Here is a 20,092-nt window from a genome sequence, read left to right on the forward strand (position 1 = left end):
TCAAAACGCCGGGCTTGAAGGGTTAAACTGCATTGTTGGAATGGGCTCCCAACGTCTAGAATACAAAGGAATAAGCCCACCTAACTGGAGGTACTTAGGACGGTTAAAGGATTGATTGGGGCAGTGGGAGTAAACCGTTCCCTCTGCTGGGGAGTTTGCAGAGCAAGGGGGAAGGACAGAGTGGGGATGGTCAGGAAGCACATCCTCAGGGAAGTCCTCCCACATAACTGATGGGCTTCATGTCAGTTGGAAGCATCAACAATGAGGTGGAGTTGGGGAAGGGGACACCATGAGATATAGGAGCAGAATGAGGCCATGGGCCCCACATGTCTGCTCCGCCATTTCAATCATGGACTGATTTTGTTTCTCAACCCCATTCTCCCGTAACCCTTAACTGCCCCCACCTTACCAATCGAGAACCCTACCAATCTCTGCCTTAAATACACCCAATGACTTGGCCCTCCACAGCCCTCTGTGGCAATGAATTCCACAGATTCACTGAAGAAATTTCCTCCTCATCTCAGTTCTAAAGGGATGTCTCTTCATTCCGAGGTTGTGCCTCGGATCCTGGACTCTCCCAATGATGGAAACATCCTCTCCACGTCCACTCTATCCAGGCCTTTCAGTATCCGGTAGTTGGAAATATATGGAAATATGGTGGGGTGGAATGAAATTCAGGTTAGAACAGGAGAGGGGCAGCACTCGTCCAGGCATAGGAAGAAAGACTTAGTCGTGCAGCTGTTAGGGCTTCTGCCTCACAGAACCAGAGACCCAAGTTCAATCCCGACCTCCGGTGCTGCCTGTGTGTGGCGTTTGCACACTCTCTCCCTGTGACCGCATGGGATTCCCCCAGGTGCTCCGGTTTCCTCCCACATTCCAAAGACGTGCGGGCTGGTGGGTTAATTGGTGACTCTAAATTGTCCCCTAGTGTGTGGGTGAGGGGTAGAATCTGGGGGAGTTGTTGGGAACATTAGAGCAAAAAAACGCACGGGGGATAAGTCCATGGGACCATCTCTAAGATAAGATTTCTTTATTAGTCACATATACATCAAAACACACAGTGAAATGCATCTTTTGCATAGAGTGTTCTGGGGGCAGCCCACAAGTGTCGCCACGCTTCCGGTGCCAACATAGCATGCCCACAACTTCCTAACCCGTACGTCTTTGGAAAGTGGGAGTAAACCGGAGCACCCGAGGAGGAAACCCACGCAGACACGGGGCGAAACGTACAAATTCCTTACAGACAGCGGCGGGAATTGAACCCGGGTCGCTGGCGCTGTAATAGCGTTACGCTAACCACTACACCACCGTATTCTTGCACTACCTTAGACTTTTCTCTGATTGTGGTTTCTTTTTGCACTCACGTCTTGCTTTGCACAGTCTCCTTCTTCACTGTTTATGGATAATTTATGTTCTGTGTGTTGTCTGTAGCTACGTGCCTGTGAGGCTGCTGCAAGCACGTTTTTTATTGTACCTGTACCTCACCTTGTGCACATGACAACAAACTCAATTTGACTTGACTTGGAATGTAGGGTGAATAAAATGGGATTAGTGTAACTGGGGCGGTTGTTGGTGGAAGGACATGACGATGCTTCATGCCCCATAATTTTAGAAGGAACCCCAAAAGGATTTGGATTTTGTCCATTCTTGATAGAATTACCATCCTGGGATGGGGATAGAGGCCGTGGAGAGTCTGGAGATTAACACCGGGGCGGTCAGAGATGCTGGGAGCTCTGCCATTTCAACATTCCAGTCTCCACCAGTTCATGTAAACCACAGCCCTGCCCTGAATTAACTCGGGAGGGCAGCCAGCACCACCAGTCGACTGTGCAGCACCAGCCCCGGTGGAAGGGGACCTGTATTTCCACAGCACCACTCACATTCCTTGGCAGGATGGCCCACAGAAGGCACAGTGATGACTGGGATGTGGGACGGACGGTGGGGATCAGTGCACACCAAGCAATATGATACTGCTCACATTCTGCTTCAGTGTTGCTGTTTGAGGAATAAATATTGTCCAGGATCCTGGGAAACCTCTCCAGCTCTTCTCCATCTGCAGTCATGGGACGTTCGATAGGGGGGGAGTGGACCTTGGTTCAATGTCTCATCCAGACACAGCAGCTCTGACAGTGCGGCACACCTTCAGTACCTACCCCTCCCGCAGTGTGACCCTCCCTCAAGTCCTGCAGAGATATTGGGCTCAAATGTCTGTGGAGTGATTGCAAGAGAGTTGGTGTCTCTGCCGCGCTGTTCATGGGACAGAGTCACAGAGCACTGAGGGTCTGAATGCCTCAGTCTGTAGGACCCAGGAGAGGGGGCTGTCTGTACCACTTTTTATTTCCCTCTTGCCTTCACCCTCAGCCAGTGGGTTGTCAGTACCAGCTGGGGGTATGAGGGAGCAGAGGGAGCAGGCCTCGCTCACACTTGGTGCCTTGGCCCAGGCAGGTTCTGAGGCTTTGTGGGGTTGGATCCGTTTCCCACACTTCTGCCAAGTTGCAAACAATGGTTCTTTAACAAAACTCCCCTCTTCCCTGCCTGCCCTGGTTGCATGCCGGCGAGCGCGCTGGGGAAAGACAAACACACTCCTTACCTCCCTCACAGCAGAATGCCTGTTGCTCAGCTTTCAGAGGGAACAGGCACCCTGTGATGCCCTGTGAATTCCCAGCCACCAGCGCGCCAGGATCTCCACCCAGCTCTCGCACTGTGCCAGGAAAGAAGGACATATGGGGAGGAAAACTGCAGATGCTACAAATCTAAAATAAAACAGAAAATGCTGGAAACACTCAGCAGGTCGGGTCACATCTCTGGGAAGAGAAACAAGAGTCAACGCTTCAGGTCCAGTGGCTGTTGGAGTTTATGATCCTTTGGCGTGGAGTCAGAGAGTCCTACAGCACGGAAACAGGCCCTTCGGCCCCAACTGGTCCATGCCGACCAAGATTCCCATCTAAGCTAGTCCCATTTGCCTGCGTTTGGTCCATATCCCTCTAAACCTTTCCCATCCATGTACCTGTCCAAGTGTCTTTCAAACGTTGTTAATGTACCTGCCTCAACCACTTCCTCTGGCAGCTCGTTCCATATATTGACCACCTTCTGGGTGAAAAGTTGCCCCTCAGTTTCCTATTAAATCTTTCCTCTCTCACCTTAAACCTGTGTCCTTGATTCCCCAACCCTGGGAAAAAGACTGTCCCTGAAAAAATACTCCTCATGATTTTATACACCTCTATAAGGTCACCCCTCAGTCTCCTACGCTCCAATGAAAAAAGTCCCAACCTGCTCAACCTCTCTCCATAACTCAGTTCCCCGAGTCCCGGCAACATCCTCGTAAATCTCCTCTGCACTCTGTCCAGCTTAATGGCGTCTCTCCTCTAGCAGGGTGACCAAAGCTGAACGCAATATTCCAACTGCGGCCTCACCAATGTCTTGTCCAACTGCAACATAACATCCCAACCTCTATACTCAGTGCCCTGACTGAGGAAGGCCAGCGTGCCAAATGCCTTCTTCACCACCCTGTCTACCTGTAACGCCACCTTCAGGGAACCATGTACTTGTACTTCTGGGTCCCTCTGTTCTACAACGCACCCCAGGGCCCTGCCGTTCACTGTGAAACTCATTCCCCTCATTTGTCTTCCCAAAATGTGACACCACGAACTTGTCCAAATTAAACTCTACTTGTGAGACGGAGAAAGGTCCTCTGTTGCATTCTGATGAAAGTTCTTCAACCTGAAACGTGACTCTGTTTCTCTTCACACAGATGTGTCCTGTCCTGTTGAGTGTTGCCAGCATTTTCTGTTTTTATTTAAGATGGTGTAGGTCCCAGGTGGGATGCAGTCTTGCTTGGCTGTGGCTTCAGCCCATGGCTGGTGTTCTGAGGGAGTGCTGTGTGGTCACAGGGTCTACACCAGCTTGGTTCCTCTCCTGTACCCGTCACTCTTGTTCACACTTATTAACTACTTTCCTGTTCCCTCTTCCCAACCCTCATTTGCACTCTCTCATTCCCCTCTCTAATTTTCCTGTTTCTCCTCTTATTCCCATTTCTCCTTGCATTTTCCTGAAACTCTCCCACCAGTTCCTGCCCATCTCTCTCTCTCCCACTTTCTCCATTTCCCACTCAAGCTGGGACACGGTGACCCTTTTAATTATTGTGGGGGTGAAGAAGGAAGCCCCCTCCTGTGTCTGTACTTGGGAAAGGGGGGCTCAAGCATCAATGTGGCTTCACAAGTGACCCTTGTCCACACCAGCCCCACCTTCTCAAGGGACTTTTGTTCCTCTGGACTACAATCACCCACTGTCACACAGCAGTTTAAAGGCCGTCTCAAGGCCCTTGTGTGCTCCGTGTCTTGTCATGGGGCAGTGTTCCAGTCACAGAGGAGCACACAGAACGTGGTATTTACTCCTTGAGATAAAACCGCTGTTATAAAACGTTTAAAGTGAATTATAGTTTGCAAATAACACAGTGCAAGCCACGATTTGAGTTCCTCACTGTTCCTGTCCTGCTGCTGAGAGTCAGGAGTTCAACCCAGACAGTTAGAGACAGATATTGTTTGCGTGGTTTTCTCCAAGTACCTGGTATCTCTGCATGGGCAGTCGGGGTGTCCGAAGGGATTGGGTCAGTTACGATGGATGTAGGTTATGACTGGGTCCAGATCGGACAGAGTTTCTGGAGCTAGGTCAGATCTCAGGCCGCAGGCTGAGGAGATGGGTCCCACTGCAGGGACTGTGATCTGGGCTGGTAACCCAGGGTCCAAGGAAGGGACACAGGGTCAGTGGTGCCACCTTCTCCATGTGACCCTTCCGATGGACAATAAAAGACCCCCAGCCACGAGAGCTGCCAGGAGGTGGCCCTGCCGCCCTCAGGCAGCATTTCCCAAAGGTCAACGGTGTGCAGGATCTTTCCCTGCGCAAGCAGCTGCCACGTTTTCTACAGTTCCGCAATGGCTGCAGAGCACTGCGGCTGTGAAAGGTGCTGCAGAACCGCCCGCCCTCCCTTCCTGGCCCAGGTCCAAGGCTGGGTCGGTGAGGATCCAGGGGCGGAAACATGGATACACACACGTGTGCAGTCACACATTCCCAGCCACGTGTGTGTGCAAACACAGTCGCATGCACTGTCACACACATGCACGGTTCAACGCACATGCGCAGCATGCACATGTGCATTCACACATGCAATCACAGTCACAAACATGCATGGTTGCACACGAACACATGCAGCAGTCATACGTGCATTCACATATGCAGTTGCACACTCACCCACATACATGCATGCACACACACACACACACACGCATGCACACACACAGACACACATACACAGACTCTCACACACACACTCAGACACACGCGCACACACACAGAGCAGGTGCACAGGTGCACAATAAACTCTCTAAAGCCTATCAAACAGTCTCTGGATCCAAGCATCAAGTCAAGACACCGACCATATTGTGTGGGACATGCCGGAGTGTGGAGGGTCGCCCAGAGCGTATCATCTTTCCCAAGAATGCCACAACCTGCAGCTCCAACCTGACAGGCTGAGGAAAGCGAGGCAGGTACGTGGGAGAGGGATGGAGAGGGAGGGAGGGGGAAGGCAGGGTGGAGGGGTTTAGGTTGGAGGGAATCTCTCCAGAATCAAGTGCAGGGCTGTGCTCCAGCAGCCCAGCTCCTGAGACAAGGGGATACCTTGTGCTTTGTCAGGCTGGTAACTGATAGGCCTTGCTCAACTGACAAGAATTCGGTCTCTGTGGCAACCACACCGTGTCAGAGGAGTGTGAGACGACTGGGAAGGAAATTCAATTCCTCCGAGCTCTGGGGTGGGGGTGGAGGGAACAGAGAGGCCAGGAGCCTGGGTCTGTGCCAGTGACAAGGCTCTCAACAGCTCGTGCTGTGGAGTGCAGGGGAGGTGGGTGGGTGGGTGTGACCCAGGCTGACAGTGGTGGATGGGCAGGGGTTATTGAGTGGAGTTGGGTTGGAGGAGTTGGGTGGACTGTTGGGGTAAGGTGGTTGGGTGAAGGATGTTGGGGGTGGGGTCTGACAGGGTGGGGTCAGGAATATTTGTTGGGGGGGGAATGGGAGTGATGAGCTTGGCCTGTGGGCTGGCATGGACCTGATAGATCAAATGGCCTCTTCTCTGTGGAAAGGAACGTTTGGGGATTGATGGAGTGTTGGGGTTGGGGAGTCTGGGGAGAGTGTGGGGGGTGAGGGAGGGTAGGGGAGAGTGTGGGAGGGGAGGGTGGCGGGAGTCTGGGGAGAATGTGGGGGGTGAGGGAGGGTGGGGGGCGTGTGGGGGTAGGGGAGAGTGTGGGAGGGGAGGGTGGAGGGAGTCTGGGGAGAATGTGAGGGGTGAGGGAGAGTGTGGTGGCTGGGGGAGAGTGTTGGGGGTGGGGACAGTGGGGGAGAGTGAGGTAGGGGGTGTGTGGAGTAGGAGAGTGGGGGGTCTTGGTTGTTGGGTTAGGGTGATGATGTCCCTGCTCCTCTCCCTCCCTTCCCCTCCAGCACTGACTCCTCCCCAGCCCCCTGTCCCCGAAGCCCAACACTGCCCTCAGGACCCTCCTCACCTTGGATTTCCTGCTCGTTCATCTTGGGGCTGCTCCTGGCTCTCCGCTCGGGTTTCTTGAGGCTGGTCCCTCCTCCGCCACCCCCTCCCACACCGGCCACACACGGCGCCTTGCCATAGCCGTTGTATATCGCCGTGCAGGAGCTCATGTGGCTCTTGTAGACGGCGGTGGGCGGGCTGTTGAGCCGGTTCTGCCGGTCGGTCTTCAGCTTCTTGTGAAGCCGGTCGTGTTTGCTGTACTGGTCCTCCCTGGTGATGTAACTGGACATCCCATACAGCGGGATGAACTCTGCGGAGAGGACAGACAGCTGTAAAACAGCAGCCAGTGGTCACCCGGAACATCCCACGAGGATCGGAGCACGATCGAAGGGACCAGCACAGCCCAGGAACAGGTCCTTCGGCCCATCATGTCTGTACCGAACACGATACCAAAAGAAATCTCTTCTGTCTGCACATGGTCCATATCCCTCCATCCATGTGCCTATCCGAAAACATCTTAAGCACCACCGTCGTATCTGCCTCCACCCCCACCCCGGCAGCCTGTTCCAGGCACCCACCACTCTTTGTGTAAAAAAACTTGTCCCACACATCTCCTTTAAGTTTTCCCCCTTTCACCTTAAATGCACATCCTCTGGTATTTGAAAGAGTCCGACTGTCCACCCTATCTGTGCCTCTCATACTTTTATAAACCTCTATCAGGTCTCCCCTCAGCCTCTGCCACTCCAGAGAAAACAACTCAAGTGTGTCTAACCTCTCCTTATAGCTCATGCCCTCTAATCCAGGCAGCATCCTGATGAACTTCTTCTGCACCCTCTCCAAAGCCTCCACATCCTTCCTGTAATGGGGCGACCAGAACTACGCACAATACTCCAAAACCTAACCAAAGATTTATACAGCTGCAACACCCTAAGTCTTATACTCAGTGTCCTGACTGATGAAGGCAAGCCTTCTTTACCATCCTGCCTACATGTGTAGCCACTTTCGGTGAGCTGTGGTCTTGGACCTGAAGATCCCTCTGTACATCAATGCTGTTAAGGGGTCCTGCCATTTACGGTATACTTTCCCCTTACATTTAACCTCCCAAAGTGCAGCACCTCACACTTGCCCGGATTAAACTTCTGAATGGAATTGGAAAATTATTGGAAGGGGAGATTTAGAGTGGTTGAGAGACAGGAAGAGTAAGACTAATTATACAGGAGTCAAATGACCCCCTCCCATGCAATATAATTCCATAATTCAGTAAGTGCAGCCTGGGATCATTCAGTGCTAAATTGCTAGCTGAGGTACCACTGTACGTTGGGGTCAGTCATAGCTTGGTTGCCAGATAAGGGTTGAGTGCAGAGGGCAGTTTAATTGGAGGTTCAAACCACAGGAGTTTTTTTTAAGGGAAGTATTTTGCCGATGGGAATTTTAAAACATTCTGACTTCTGTGTCCACGATCTATTCCAAGAAGACAAGTTTTCTATCAACTAGAACACAGAAGAGTACAGCACTGGACAGGACATTCAGCCCACAATGTTGTGCCGATCTTGATGCCAGTTTATACTAAACATTCTCCTCCTGTGTATCGTCCACATCCCTCCATTCCCTTCACATTCATGTGGCTCTCTAAAAGTGTCTTAACTCCACAAACTGCCTGCTTCCACTACTCCCCCTGGTAACCCATTCCAGGCACCCACCACCCTCAGTGGAAAAACATTGCCCCTTACGTCATCTTTAAACTCCCCCCCACCCCCCCAACCTTAAACGCATGTCCTCTGGTGTTTGACATTTCTACCCTGGGGAACAGACTCTGACTCTCCACTCTATCATAATTTAAAAAACCTCTATCAGGTCTCCCCTCTGATGCTCCCCTCCTTCACCTGTGCTCTCCCCCTCCCTCACCTGTACTCTCTCCCCTCACGTGTACTCTCCCTCCCTCACCTGTACTCTCCCCCTCCCTCACCTGTACTCTCTCCCTCACCTGTACTCTCTCCCCCTCACCTGTACTCTCTCCCCCTCACCTGTATTCTCCCCCTCACCTGTACTCTCTCCCTCACCTGTACTCTCTCCCCCTCACCTGTATTCTCCCCCTCACCCGTACTCTCTCCCTCTCACCTGTACTCTCCCCCTCCCTCACCTGTACTCTCCCCCTCCCTCACCTGTACTCTCCCCCTCATCTGTACTCTCTCCCTGTCACCTGTACTCTCCCCCTCACCTGTACTCTCTCCCCCTCACCTGTACTCTCTCCCTCTCACCTGTACTCTCCCCCTCCCTCACCTGTACTCTCCCCCTCACCTGTACTCTCTCCCCCTCACCTGTACTCTCCCCCTCACCTGTACTCTCTCCCCCTCACCTGTACTCTCCCCCTCCCTCACCTGTACTCTCCCCCTCACGTACTCTCCCTCCCCTCACCTGTATGCTCCCCCCTCACCTGTACTCTCCCCCTCACCTTTACTCCCCCTCCCTCACCTGTACTCTCCCCCCCACCTGTATGCTCCCCCCTCACCTGTACTCCCCCCCCACCCCACCCATTCCTCTCCATCCCTGCTCCCACCTCCCTCCCTACAACTCACACTGCAGACCTCCAGCCCATGCGTGCCCCCAGAAGAAGGTCCCTCGGTCTGCCTGTGCCCCTCCCTGGGGATCTCCTCACTGCCCCTCGAGTGTTCCACACCCCCCTTGCTCCGTCCCCGGGGGGGGGGGGGGGGTGGGGGCAGTCCTTGGGCTGCGGCCGACGGTTACCTTGCTCCCCGTATATTGTAGGCGGCAGGTGGTGCTGGTAGAAGGGAGGGGGGATGTCTCCGGGGCCGGTGACGGGGGGGGTAGTACGCCGCGTGCGAGTGAGGGATGAGGTGAGGGTGGTGCGTGATGTACGGAGGCAGGTGGTGGCTGGGAGACATGGCTGAGGGGTAACTCGGTGGAAAGCACTCCGGCGACTGCGGCGTCACCACCACCCTGCGCACCCCAGTGCTGTCTTCGATCACCTGCAGTGGACAAGGAGAGAGAGAGTTAGTCCTCAAGGCATTCCCCCAGCCAGTGTTACAGAATACTCCCCCTCATCCCCGTACGTCGTGTCCACAAGCTTTTCCTCACCGAATGAGCTCCGGCTACGTGGGAACAACGCAGGGGCAACTGTGGCCCTGCAGAGTCCCCCTCCAGAGGACCGAACACACTGTCCCAAGGCTCCAGTGAAGCCCCTGTCTCTGTGCTTATGCCGAACACCCACCCCACACACACTGCTGCCGTCCACATCGTAAACAGGAGGCCCGAGGGGTGGGGGATACACCTCTGTGTGTCTGTTACACCCAGAGAAATACACGCATTCTCCCACATACGCATTAATATACACATGAACACAGAGTGCACACACACAGAGTAATACACGCACACACAGAAATACACAAACATAAACAGAAATACACGCATTCTCCCACACATGCAATATACACACACACACAGTATACACATACACACACACACACACACACACACACAGAGTATACACACACAGAGTAAAACACATGCACACGGAAATACATGCGCATACACAGAAATACACACACACGCACAACACACACTGTCATGCACACATAGATGTATACAGATATACATAATTCGAACTGCAAATACATCCTTTTCTGGCAGTCCGTCAGGATCGAGGGTGAGTTGATTCCACCAATCCATTGGGTTCCATGGGATCTGATGAACCAAGTGTAGGACCCACAGAATCTTCTGGGAGGTGGGGGAGCAGTCAGAAGGTGGATTACAGGGTGGGGTGGGTAGTTTAGGAGGTGGAGTGCTCCTTCTGTCGTTTACACTGGACCTTCGTCTGCTCCCAGCGCATGTCCACAGGTTTTCCAATCCCATCCCGAATGCCCCTCCTCCACTTTGAGTGGTCCGTAGCCCAGAGGACCCCAGGAGTCGGTGGGGAAGCTGCGTTCTTCAACGAGAGTCTGAGCACATCCTTGAATCTTCTCCTCTGTCAACCTGATAAACTGTTCCCAGGACAGAGCTCGGAATAGGGTGTCTGTGTTGGGAGCCTGGTGTAGGACATGTGAACTATGTGCCCAACCCTGCACAATCGATGGAGAGTAACCAGGGCTTCAGTGCTGGGGATGTTGGCCTCGGAGAGGACACTTACCCTTCCACTGAAGGTGGAGGTCTTGGAGAGGACAGTGTTGGTAGTATCTCCCAATGTTTTCAGATACCTGCTGGAGAAAGCCCAGGTCTCAGAAGCCTAAAGAGGGCAGGTAGACCAGGAGATTTGTGGCAAGTCTCCATCTTCAAACACCCTTTTCTATAACCGACTCAAGGCTGTGCTGCTGGACTGAATATCACCATCGATGTGGCTCCTGTGATACGGGAAGAGGTCCGTGTTTCCAGCGTCTCCCCGTGAACTTTTATCATCAGAGGGCAGTGTGTAACTGCGGCAGAGTGGGAGGACCTTTGCCTCATGGATATTGGGTGTTATGCCCATTCTACGTGTCAAAGTCAAAGTCAAGTTTATTGCCAACTGCACAAGTACATGTACGGAAAAGGTGCAACGAAAAAGTTACTTGCAGCAGCATCACAGGCACAGAGCATCAGATAAGCAGCATTCCCAAGAAAAACATAAATTAAACATAAATTATACAAGAAAGATCACAATTAGAACAAACAAAGCCCATTGGAGTGCAAAGTGGTCCCATTGTTGCTGTACTGAGGCAGTGATTAGGGTTGTGCAGGTTGGTTCAAGAAGGGAAGTAACTGTTCCTGAACCTGGTGGTGTGGGGACTTCAGGCTTCTGTACCTCCTGTCCGATGGGAGCTGCGAGAAGATGGCACGGCCCGGATGGTGGGGATCTTTGATGACGGATGTTGCCTTCTTGAGGCAGCGCCTCCTGTAGATACTCCCGATGGTGGGGAGGGATGTGCCCGTGATGTATTAGGGCTGAGTCCACTACTCTCTGCAGCTTCTTACATTCCTGCGCATTTGAATTGCCATCCCAGACCGTGATGCACCCAGTCAGGACACGTTCAACAGCACGTCTGTAGAAGTTTGTTGGAGGGTTTGGTGACATGCTGACCCTCCTCAACCTTCTAAGAAAGTAAAGATGCTGGCACCATGAAGGAGTTGTCCATGGCTCAGAGCTTGGTCTCTGAGTGTGGACAACACTCAAAGTGTCATCTGCAGACTGCAGCTTGATGTGTGAGGCAGGGAGGGCCTTGGTTCTGGGAGTACGGTCACCTTGGGCTAAACAGTTCCCCATTCGTTCTGAAAATGATATACATACACACAAACACGCACATACAATCGCGTACATGAGTACACAGGGACACAAATACCAAAACAGATGCACACACACACACACACACACACACACACACACACACACACACACACACACACACACACACACACACACACACACACACACACACACACACACACCTCTTCATTCAGGAATGTACAGCTTTCTGGAAGTCATGAGTTAAACACGTTTACTCTCAGTTCCAGTAACACACATTGCAACACAAGCAAAACCCATCTAACACAACCCCAGGCACCCTTCCACCTCCTGAGTTCAAAGACAGGTCAGCACTGTTTTGTTAAACCAGTGGCTAATCCACATCCTGCTCAAAGGGATTGACATTTTGAATTCCTCTTGTCCCAATTAAACAACTAAATTATATTCTCTCCCTTGTCACGAATTCTCCCCACCCACAGAATCCCCTCCCACAGCCCACGGACACTGTCCCCTGTCACTGACTCTCCCCCTACCCACAGAATCCCCTCCCACAGCCCACGGACACTCTCCCCCATCACCAACTGCCCCCATGGACACTCTCCCCCGTCACCGACTCCCCCCACCCACTGAATCCCCTCCACAGCCCACAGATACTCTCCCTGTGCTATACATTTGCCACATTGGATCCCTATTCATCCAATCTCCTCTTTAAGAAAAACTCAAGCAATAACATAAGACACTGTGTTTATGTTTCCTTTCTCCGAGCCCTCCTTCTGGACTGGATCCCCCATGTCCCTGGTCTCCTGGTGTGCTTCATTGGCTCACGATGGAGCCATTGGTGCAGTCTTTGGCGACCCGAGGCTGGGAGCTGCACCGCTTGGGCCCACTCCTCCCCTGGGTTATGTTCGGGAGGAAGGGGGTCGGGACGTCACCCTTTCAGTAGGCCGGAGCCTGCCTCCAGCACCCAGCCGCTCATCGTGATCACTCACCTGTGAGATGTAACCTGGTGGGACGTGAATGGGGGGAATGGATCCATTGGGGGACATCATGGGCACCTCAGCTGGACCTGCAATGACACACATCATGAGGGGGTGGAGGGGAGGGGTCTTCAGAACATATAAACACGCAAAATGAAAACAGGGATAGACCACTCAGTTGTTAGCCATTGTTGCCCTGGGAACAGTTTCGTAGACAAAAACTATTCATCTCTTCTTGAATAATTGGTTTATTATTGTCACCGAGATACAGTGAAAAGCTTTTGTCTGCGTGCCATCCAGACAGGTCACTCCATTAACAAGTACATTGAGGTAGTACAAAAGGAAAACAGAATGCAGAATAAAGTGTTACAGTCACAGAGAAAGTGCAGGTAGACAATAAGGTGCAAGGGCCACGATGAGGCAGATTCGGAGATCAAGAGTTCATCTTTAATGTACTGTAGAAGAGGTCCATTCAAGAGTGTGATAACAGCGAGATAGAAACTGTCCTTGAGCCCTGAACATACTGAATGACTGAGCTTCCACAGACCTCTAGGGTAGAAAACGCCACAGACTCACCAACACTGGATGAAGAAAGTTCTCCTCATATCCCATGCTGAACGGCCGACTCTTTATATCGAGACTGTGACCTCTGGTTCCAGGACCAGAGGGCACAGCCTCAGAAGAGAAGGACGTCCCTTTAGAACAGAGATGAGGAGGAATTTCTTCAGCCAGAGGGCGGTGAATCTGTGGAATTTTTGGCCACAGACGGCCGTGGAGGCCAAGCCATTGGGTGTATTTAAGGCAGAGATTGGTAGCTTCTTGATTAGTGAGGGCGTCAAAGGTTATGGGGAGAAGGCAGGAGAATGGGGTTGAGAGGAAAAAATAAATCAGCCATGATCGAATGGTGGAGCAGACTCAGTGGGCTGAATGGCCTAATTCTGCTGTTATGTCTTATGGTCTCATAAGACAATAACAAATCAATTTATTAAAATACCACTCATAGAGTCACACAGTTTTCCAGGTAGGGTCTAATCACTGCCTAATATTACTGGACAAAGATGTGCGTTTTCCCCGTGACTGCGTGGGTTTCCTCCGGGTGCTCCAGTTTCCTCCCACATTTCAAAGACGTACGGGTTAGGAAGTTGTGGGCGTGCTGTGTTGGCGCCGGAAGCGTGGCGACACTTGCGGGCTGCCCCAGAAAAGACGCATTTCACTGTGTGTTTCGATGTACATGTGACTGATAAAGATCTTATCTACTTTTGTAGGGAGAAAGAGGGATTAGCCACCAATTTGTGCACAGAGAGATCCCAATAACCTGATCATTTTATGTTGATTGAGGGATAAACACAGGGTAGGAGGGAAAACCCGCTCCCAAATCCTCTGTGCAAACAGCAGGCGTGGGATTTTTACCAGGGTCAACCTTTATCCCCAACCCTCCCTGGCTCCAGGTGTCCTTCCTGACTTCAAGGAGGCTGAAGTGATCGGAGAAGGGAACGGGAGTGATTATAGGCAAGACTTCTCGCTGGGATATTCAGAGGGATGGTGTACATCATCGCTAGTCAGGGATGGACAGTGAGGGTTTGTAAAGAAAGGCCCTCTGTCTGACTGATTTCAGTTGAGGTAGAAACAAGGCAGGGCTATCAGCTCCTGAAACATCAGCTCTCTTTTTCTCTCCACAGATGCTGCCCGACTTGCCGAGTGTTTCCAAGGTTCCTTGTTTTTATGTCAGAATGCCTTGTTTTGCTAGTCAAGGTTGATGAGGGTGTTTCTTCTGATGGGGTCTACCTGGAGAACCCAAGAGGCAGCAACACTCTCATTCCCCCTTTTGGTACGCTGGCGTTCCTCTCTCGTCACCAGCCCTCCCATTGTCAGAAGCAGTCTCTTCTCACTGTGAACGATAGGGCCCTGTGGAGCGTTGTAGATCAGAGGAACTCAGGAATACAAATACATGGTTCCCTGAAAGTGGCATCGCAGGGAGACAGGGCAGTGAAGAAGGTGCTTGGCACGCTGGCCTTCATCAGTCACGGCACTGAGCACAGTAGTTGGGACGTTATGTTGCAGTTGTACAGGATGTTGGTGAGGCCGCACTCGGAAGATTGTGTTCCGTTTTGGTCACCCTGCTATAGGAAAGATGCCACTAAGCTGGAAAGAGTGCAGAGGAGATTTTGTTGCCAGGACCTGAGGGACTGAGTTATAGGGAGAGGTTGAGCAGGCTAGGACTTTGTTCCTTGGACCATAGGAGGCTGAGGGGTGACCTTATAGAGGTGTTAAAATTCATGAGGGGTATAGATACAGTGAATGCACACAGTCCTTTACCCACAGAAAGGCAACCAGAAAATAGAGGGCATAGGTTTGAGGTGAGAGGGGAAAGATCTAAAGGGACCTGAGGGGCAACTTCTTCAAATAGAGGGTGGTGGGTGTGTGGAACAAGCTGTTGGAGGAAGTGGTTGAGGTGGGTACAATTACATCATTTAAAAGACATTTGGACAGGTACATGGATAGGAAAGGTTTAGAGGGATATGGGCCAAACGCAGGCAAATGGGACCAGCTTAGATGGGAATCTTGGTCGGTATGGACCAGTTGGGCTGAAGGGCTGAAGTTTCCGTATGGGAGAAGAGTGAGAGGGAATGGGAGAGGGAGGGAGAGGGAGGGAGTGGGAGAGAGGTGCGGGCATCACTGCTCTACAACACAGCATCTGTGCATGCATTGGTGCTGCACAACAGCACGAGTGCTCCACAACAGAATCACTGCATGCACCAGTGACCCACAACAGTATCAGTGCATGCACCTGCGCTTCACAGGTCAATTTCATGGCACCAGAGCAGGATCCTGCGCATCATGACACAGTACCAGTGCATGCACCAGTGCTCCATGACACCACCCTGCGCCCCTGCAGACTGCAACCCCCGCCTGGAGGTGGGAACAGGAGACGGAAACCCTGCAGTGATTTTCCTCGCTGGAGTTAGCTGACAGGAGTGCCCCCATGCTTTGCTCGGTGAGCTGCGACCTGCCCCTCCCCTTGCTGCACTGTTGCAATCTCTCCCTCGCACAGCGACAACAGCTGTGGATCTCACTCCACCTCCCTCTGGAGCCAGCCCCTCACCTGCTCCTCTTCCTGGTGCCGAGCATTCCCTCGCCAAACATCCAGTAAACTCATCCCACATTCCAAATTCTGCCTTAAGCCCCATCCCCGCCAAACAAGTGTCTCGGTCCGGTGGGAAAACCAGGGGCTAGTCTCTCCCTCAGTCTCTCTGCCAACAGCTGGAAATGCTTTTATAATCCTCAGTTTCACGCTGGTTTGGTTTTAATATCATTTCCCATCTCACTCCGACAGGTCCCCGATCCCGGATGGAATGTCAGGGTGCGGGGGCTGCCACTCCATGACCGGAGGCGAGGGTGTTGCACGACCAGTTGTTTCCATGCGCTGAGAGGCTTCGGTACACTCGCCCGACCCATTCTCCCCTTGCTAACTCTTCCGAAGAGCTCTCCAGTTAGCCCCAGCCCTTCCCGATCGCCCCAACCCGTCTCCAAGGGCAGATGAGCTGGAAGCGGCAGGCACGGTAGTGTAGTGGTTAGCGTAATGTTATTACAGCGCCAGCGACCCGGGTTCAATTCCGGCCGCTGTCCATAAGGAGTTTGTACGTTCTCCCCGTGTCTGCGTGGGTTTCCTCTGGGTGCTCCGGTTTCCTCCCACATTCCAAAGATGTACGGGTTAGGAAGTTGTGGGCATGCTATGCTGGCGCTGGAAGTGTGGCGACACTTGCAGGCTGCACAAAAAGACACATTTCACTGTGTGTTTCAATCTACATGTAACTAATAAAGATATTTTATCTTATCATTGTCTCACTGGCAGTGCCCCAGGGAGCAGCTCTTCCCTTGGCACTGTGCTGACTGCCAGCTACCCTCCACCAGTCAAGGGACATCAGAACCTACCACTCATCAAACCACCCAAGGGAAGAACCCTGCTTTAAGGTCTCATTGAGGAGCAGAATTAGGCCATTCAGCCATCGAGTCTGCCCCACCATTCAACCATGGCTGATTTGTTTTCTTTGCAACTCCATTCTCCTCCCCGTAACCCTTAACCCCCTCACCACACAAGAACCTATCAATCTCTGCCTTAAATACACCCAATGACTTGGCCTCCACAGCCCTCAGTGGCAACAAATTCCACAGGTTCACCACCCACTGGCTGAAGAAATTCCTCCTCATCTCAGTTCTAAGGGACGTCCCTTTATTCTGAGGCTGTGCCCTCAGACCCTGGACTCTCCCACTGATGGAAACATCCTCTCCACATCCACTCTATCCAGGCCTTTCAGTATTCGGTAGGTTTCAGTGAGATCCCCCCTCATCCTTCTGAACTCCATTGAATACAGGCCCAGAGACATCAAACACTCCTCGTACATTAACCCTTTCATTCCCAGAATTATTCTCGTGAACCTCCTCTGGACCCTCTCCAGGGCCAGAACATCTTTTCTTAGATACAGGGCCCAAAACTGCTCACAATATTCCAAATGTGGTCTGACCAATGCCTTATAAAGCGCCAGCATTAAATCCTTGCTTTTATACTGTGGTCCTCTCTAAATGAATGCCAATATGCATTTGCCTTCCTTACTACCGACTCAACCTGCAAGTTAACCGTTAGGGAATCCTGAACTCGGACTCCCAGGTCCCTTTGCACCTCTGCAAATGTCGCTATAACAACAAATATTTATTGGTCCCCTTACTTAAAAAAATATAGTAATGCTGGAGGCAATCCAAAGGAGATTCACTATATTTTTCCTTGAAGCGACGGAGGATGAGGGGGGACCTGATAGAGGTGTATAAGATGATGAGAGGTATTGATCGGGTGGATAGTCAGAGGATCTTTCCCAGGGCTGAAATGGTGGCCACAAGAGGACACAGGTTAAGGTGCTGGGGAGTAGATATAGAGGAGATGTCAGGGTTAAGTTTTTTACTCAGAGAGTGGTGAGTGTGTGGAATGGGTTGCCGGCAACGGTGGTGGAGGCGGATACGATAGGGTCTTTTAAGAGGCTGTTGGATAGGTACATGAAGCTTAGTTTCGTTAGGCGTTTAATTACTTGTTTAATTAGTTCAGCACGATATGGTGGGCCGAAGGGCCTGTTCCTGTGCTGTATTGTTCTGTGTTCTGTGTTAGTTTAAATAACTGGTCCCTTATTTTGTAACTTTGTCCCCTTGTTCGTGACTCTCCCACTAGTGGAAACATCGAAACATTTACCCCTGTCAGGCCTCCTTAGGATCTTAATTGTAACCCCTCATTATTCTAAGCTTCAAGGAATACCGACCCAAACTGTCTAACCTCTCTTGACAGGACAACCCTCTCATCCCAGAAATGACACTTCTGCCAACACAATGTCCATCTCCCTCCATTCTCCACACATTCATGAGCCTATCTAAGAGCCTCTTAAGCACCTCTATCATATCTGCCTCCACCCCCACCCCGGCAGCCCATTCCAGGCACCCACCACTCTCTGTGTAAAAAAACTCGCCCCGCACATCTCCTTCAAACTTACCCCCTCTCACCTTCTAATATTAGACATTTCGACCCTGGGGGAAACAGATACCAGCTGTCTACTCTATCTATGCCTCTCATAATCTTATAAACTTCTATCAGATCTCCCCCCAGCCTCCACTGCTCCAGAGAGAACAACCCAAGTTTGTCCAACCTCTCCTTATTGCCCTCTAATCAAAGCAGCATCCTGGTAAACATGTAATAAAATCTCTGACCCATGTAGGGTAGTGGAGGCGGGATCATTAGAGATATTTTAGATGGAGGTAGATAAATATTTGAAAGATCGAGGAATTGAGGGTTATGGGGAACTGATACAGAAGAGCCAGCATAGGTCAAGCATGGTGAGACAGGGTTGAAGGGCCGAGTGGACTACTCCTATTTTCTGGTGTATTTAGAACCTTTAAAGAAGGAAGAAAGTTCAAGGCATCTCCCAGGAGCAGTGAAGAAGAGCTCAGTCAGAGCCTTGGCTTTTAGGAGATCCTCATAGGAAAGCTTTGGACAGAAAGAATTCCTGAGCTCAGGGGCCAGGCAGCAGAAGGCACAGCCGCCAGTGGTGAGGTGACGATAATCCTGGGCTGGAACTGGAGCACTGAAAGGCTGGAGGTGGTTAGGGAGGTGGAGGGAGGGACCTGAAAGCAAGCACAAGTGTTCTAAGTGCATAGCTATGGTTCAATAGCACTGCCTTTTAAGCACGAGGTTAGGCGATCCAGTATAAATCCGTCGACACACCCCTGAGTGAAATGCAAAGCTGGCAGCTCGGTCAAGAAGCTCAGAGTCATGGAGAGGGTGATAGCAGGGAAACAGGCCCTTCAGCCCATCGAGACGCCTCATTACAGGAAGGATGTGGAAGCCATAGAAAGGGTGCAGAGGAGATTTACAAGGATGCTGCCTGGAATGCGGAGCATGCCTTATGAGAACAGATTGAGGGAACTCGGCCTTTTTTTCTTGGAGCGACGGAGGATGAGGGGGGACCTGATAGAGGTGTATAAGATGATGAGAGGCATTGATCATGTAGATAGTCAGAGGATTTTTCCCAGGGCTGAAATGGTGGCCACAAGAGGATATAGGTTTAAGGTGCTGGGGAGTAGGTATAGGGGGGACGTCAGGGGTAAATTTTTTACTCAGAGAGTGGTGAGTGTGTGGAATGGACTGTCGGCAACGGCGGTGGAGGCGGATACGATAGGGTCTTTTAAGAGACTTTTGGATAGGTTACATGGAGCTGAGAAAAATAGAGGGCTATGGGTAAGCCTAGTAATTTCTAGGGTAGGGACATGTTCAGCACGACTTTGTGGGCCGAAGGGCCTGAATAGTACTGTAGGTTTTCTATGCTTCTATGAGTCTGTGCTCACCACCAACCATCCAATTACACCAATCCTGCATTAATCCTGCTTCTCACTCTACCTCCATTCTGCAGTTACTTTGGGTTTATCATTGTCACGTGTACCGAGGTACAGTGAAAAGCTTTTGTTTGCGGGCCATCCAGACAGATCATTCCGTACATTGGAGTAGTACAAAAGGAAAAACAAATTGCAGATTATCGTGTTACAGTTATTGGAATTGGTTTATTATTGTCACTTGTACCAAGGTACAGTGAAAAACTTGTCTTACAAACCAATCGTACAGGTCAATTCATTACACAGTGCAGTTACATTGAGTTAGTACAGAGTGCATTGATGTAGTACAGGTAAAAACAGTAACAGTACAGAGTAAAGTGTCACAGCTACAGAGAAAGTGCAGTGCAATAAGGTGCAAGGTCACAACAAGGTAGATCGTGAGGTCAGAGTCCATTACGGAGAAAGACAAACAAAGTGCAAGGGCCCCCAGATTCT

General features: G+C 51.3%; 1 protein-coding gene across 2 annotated transcripts in view; it reads right to left on the bottom strand.

Annotated features, from left to right (window-relative positions):
* fndc3ba (fibronectin type III domain containing 3Ba) overlaps positions 1-20,092 on the bottom strand; it is a 347,890-nt gene that overhangs the window by 159,984 nt on the left and 167,814 nt on the right. Inside the window, exon 4 of one of the 2 annotated variants that reach the window (XM_052018780.1) lies at positions 12,746-12,822. The exons of the other annotated variant lie outside the window; for it this stretch is intronic. Within the exon in view, the coding sequence (XP_051874740.1) occupies positions 12,746-12,822 (77 nt within the window). The remainder of the gene's footprint in view (positions 1-12,745; positions 12,823-20,092) is intronic. 2 annotated transcript variants of the gene reach the window in all.

This window comes from Pristis pectinata, chromosome 6 (assembly GCF_009764475.1).
Source record: "Pristis pectinata isolate sPriPec2 chromosome 6, sPriPec2.1.pri, whole genome shotgun sequence".
NCBI lineage: Eukaryota > Metazoa > Chordata > Chondrichthyes > Rhinopristiformes > Pristidae > Pristis > Pristis pectinata.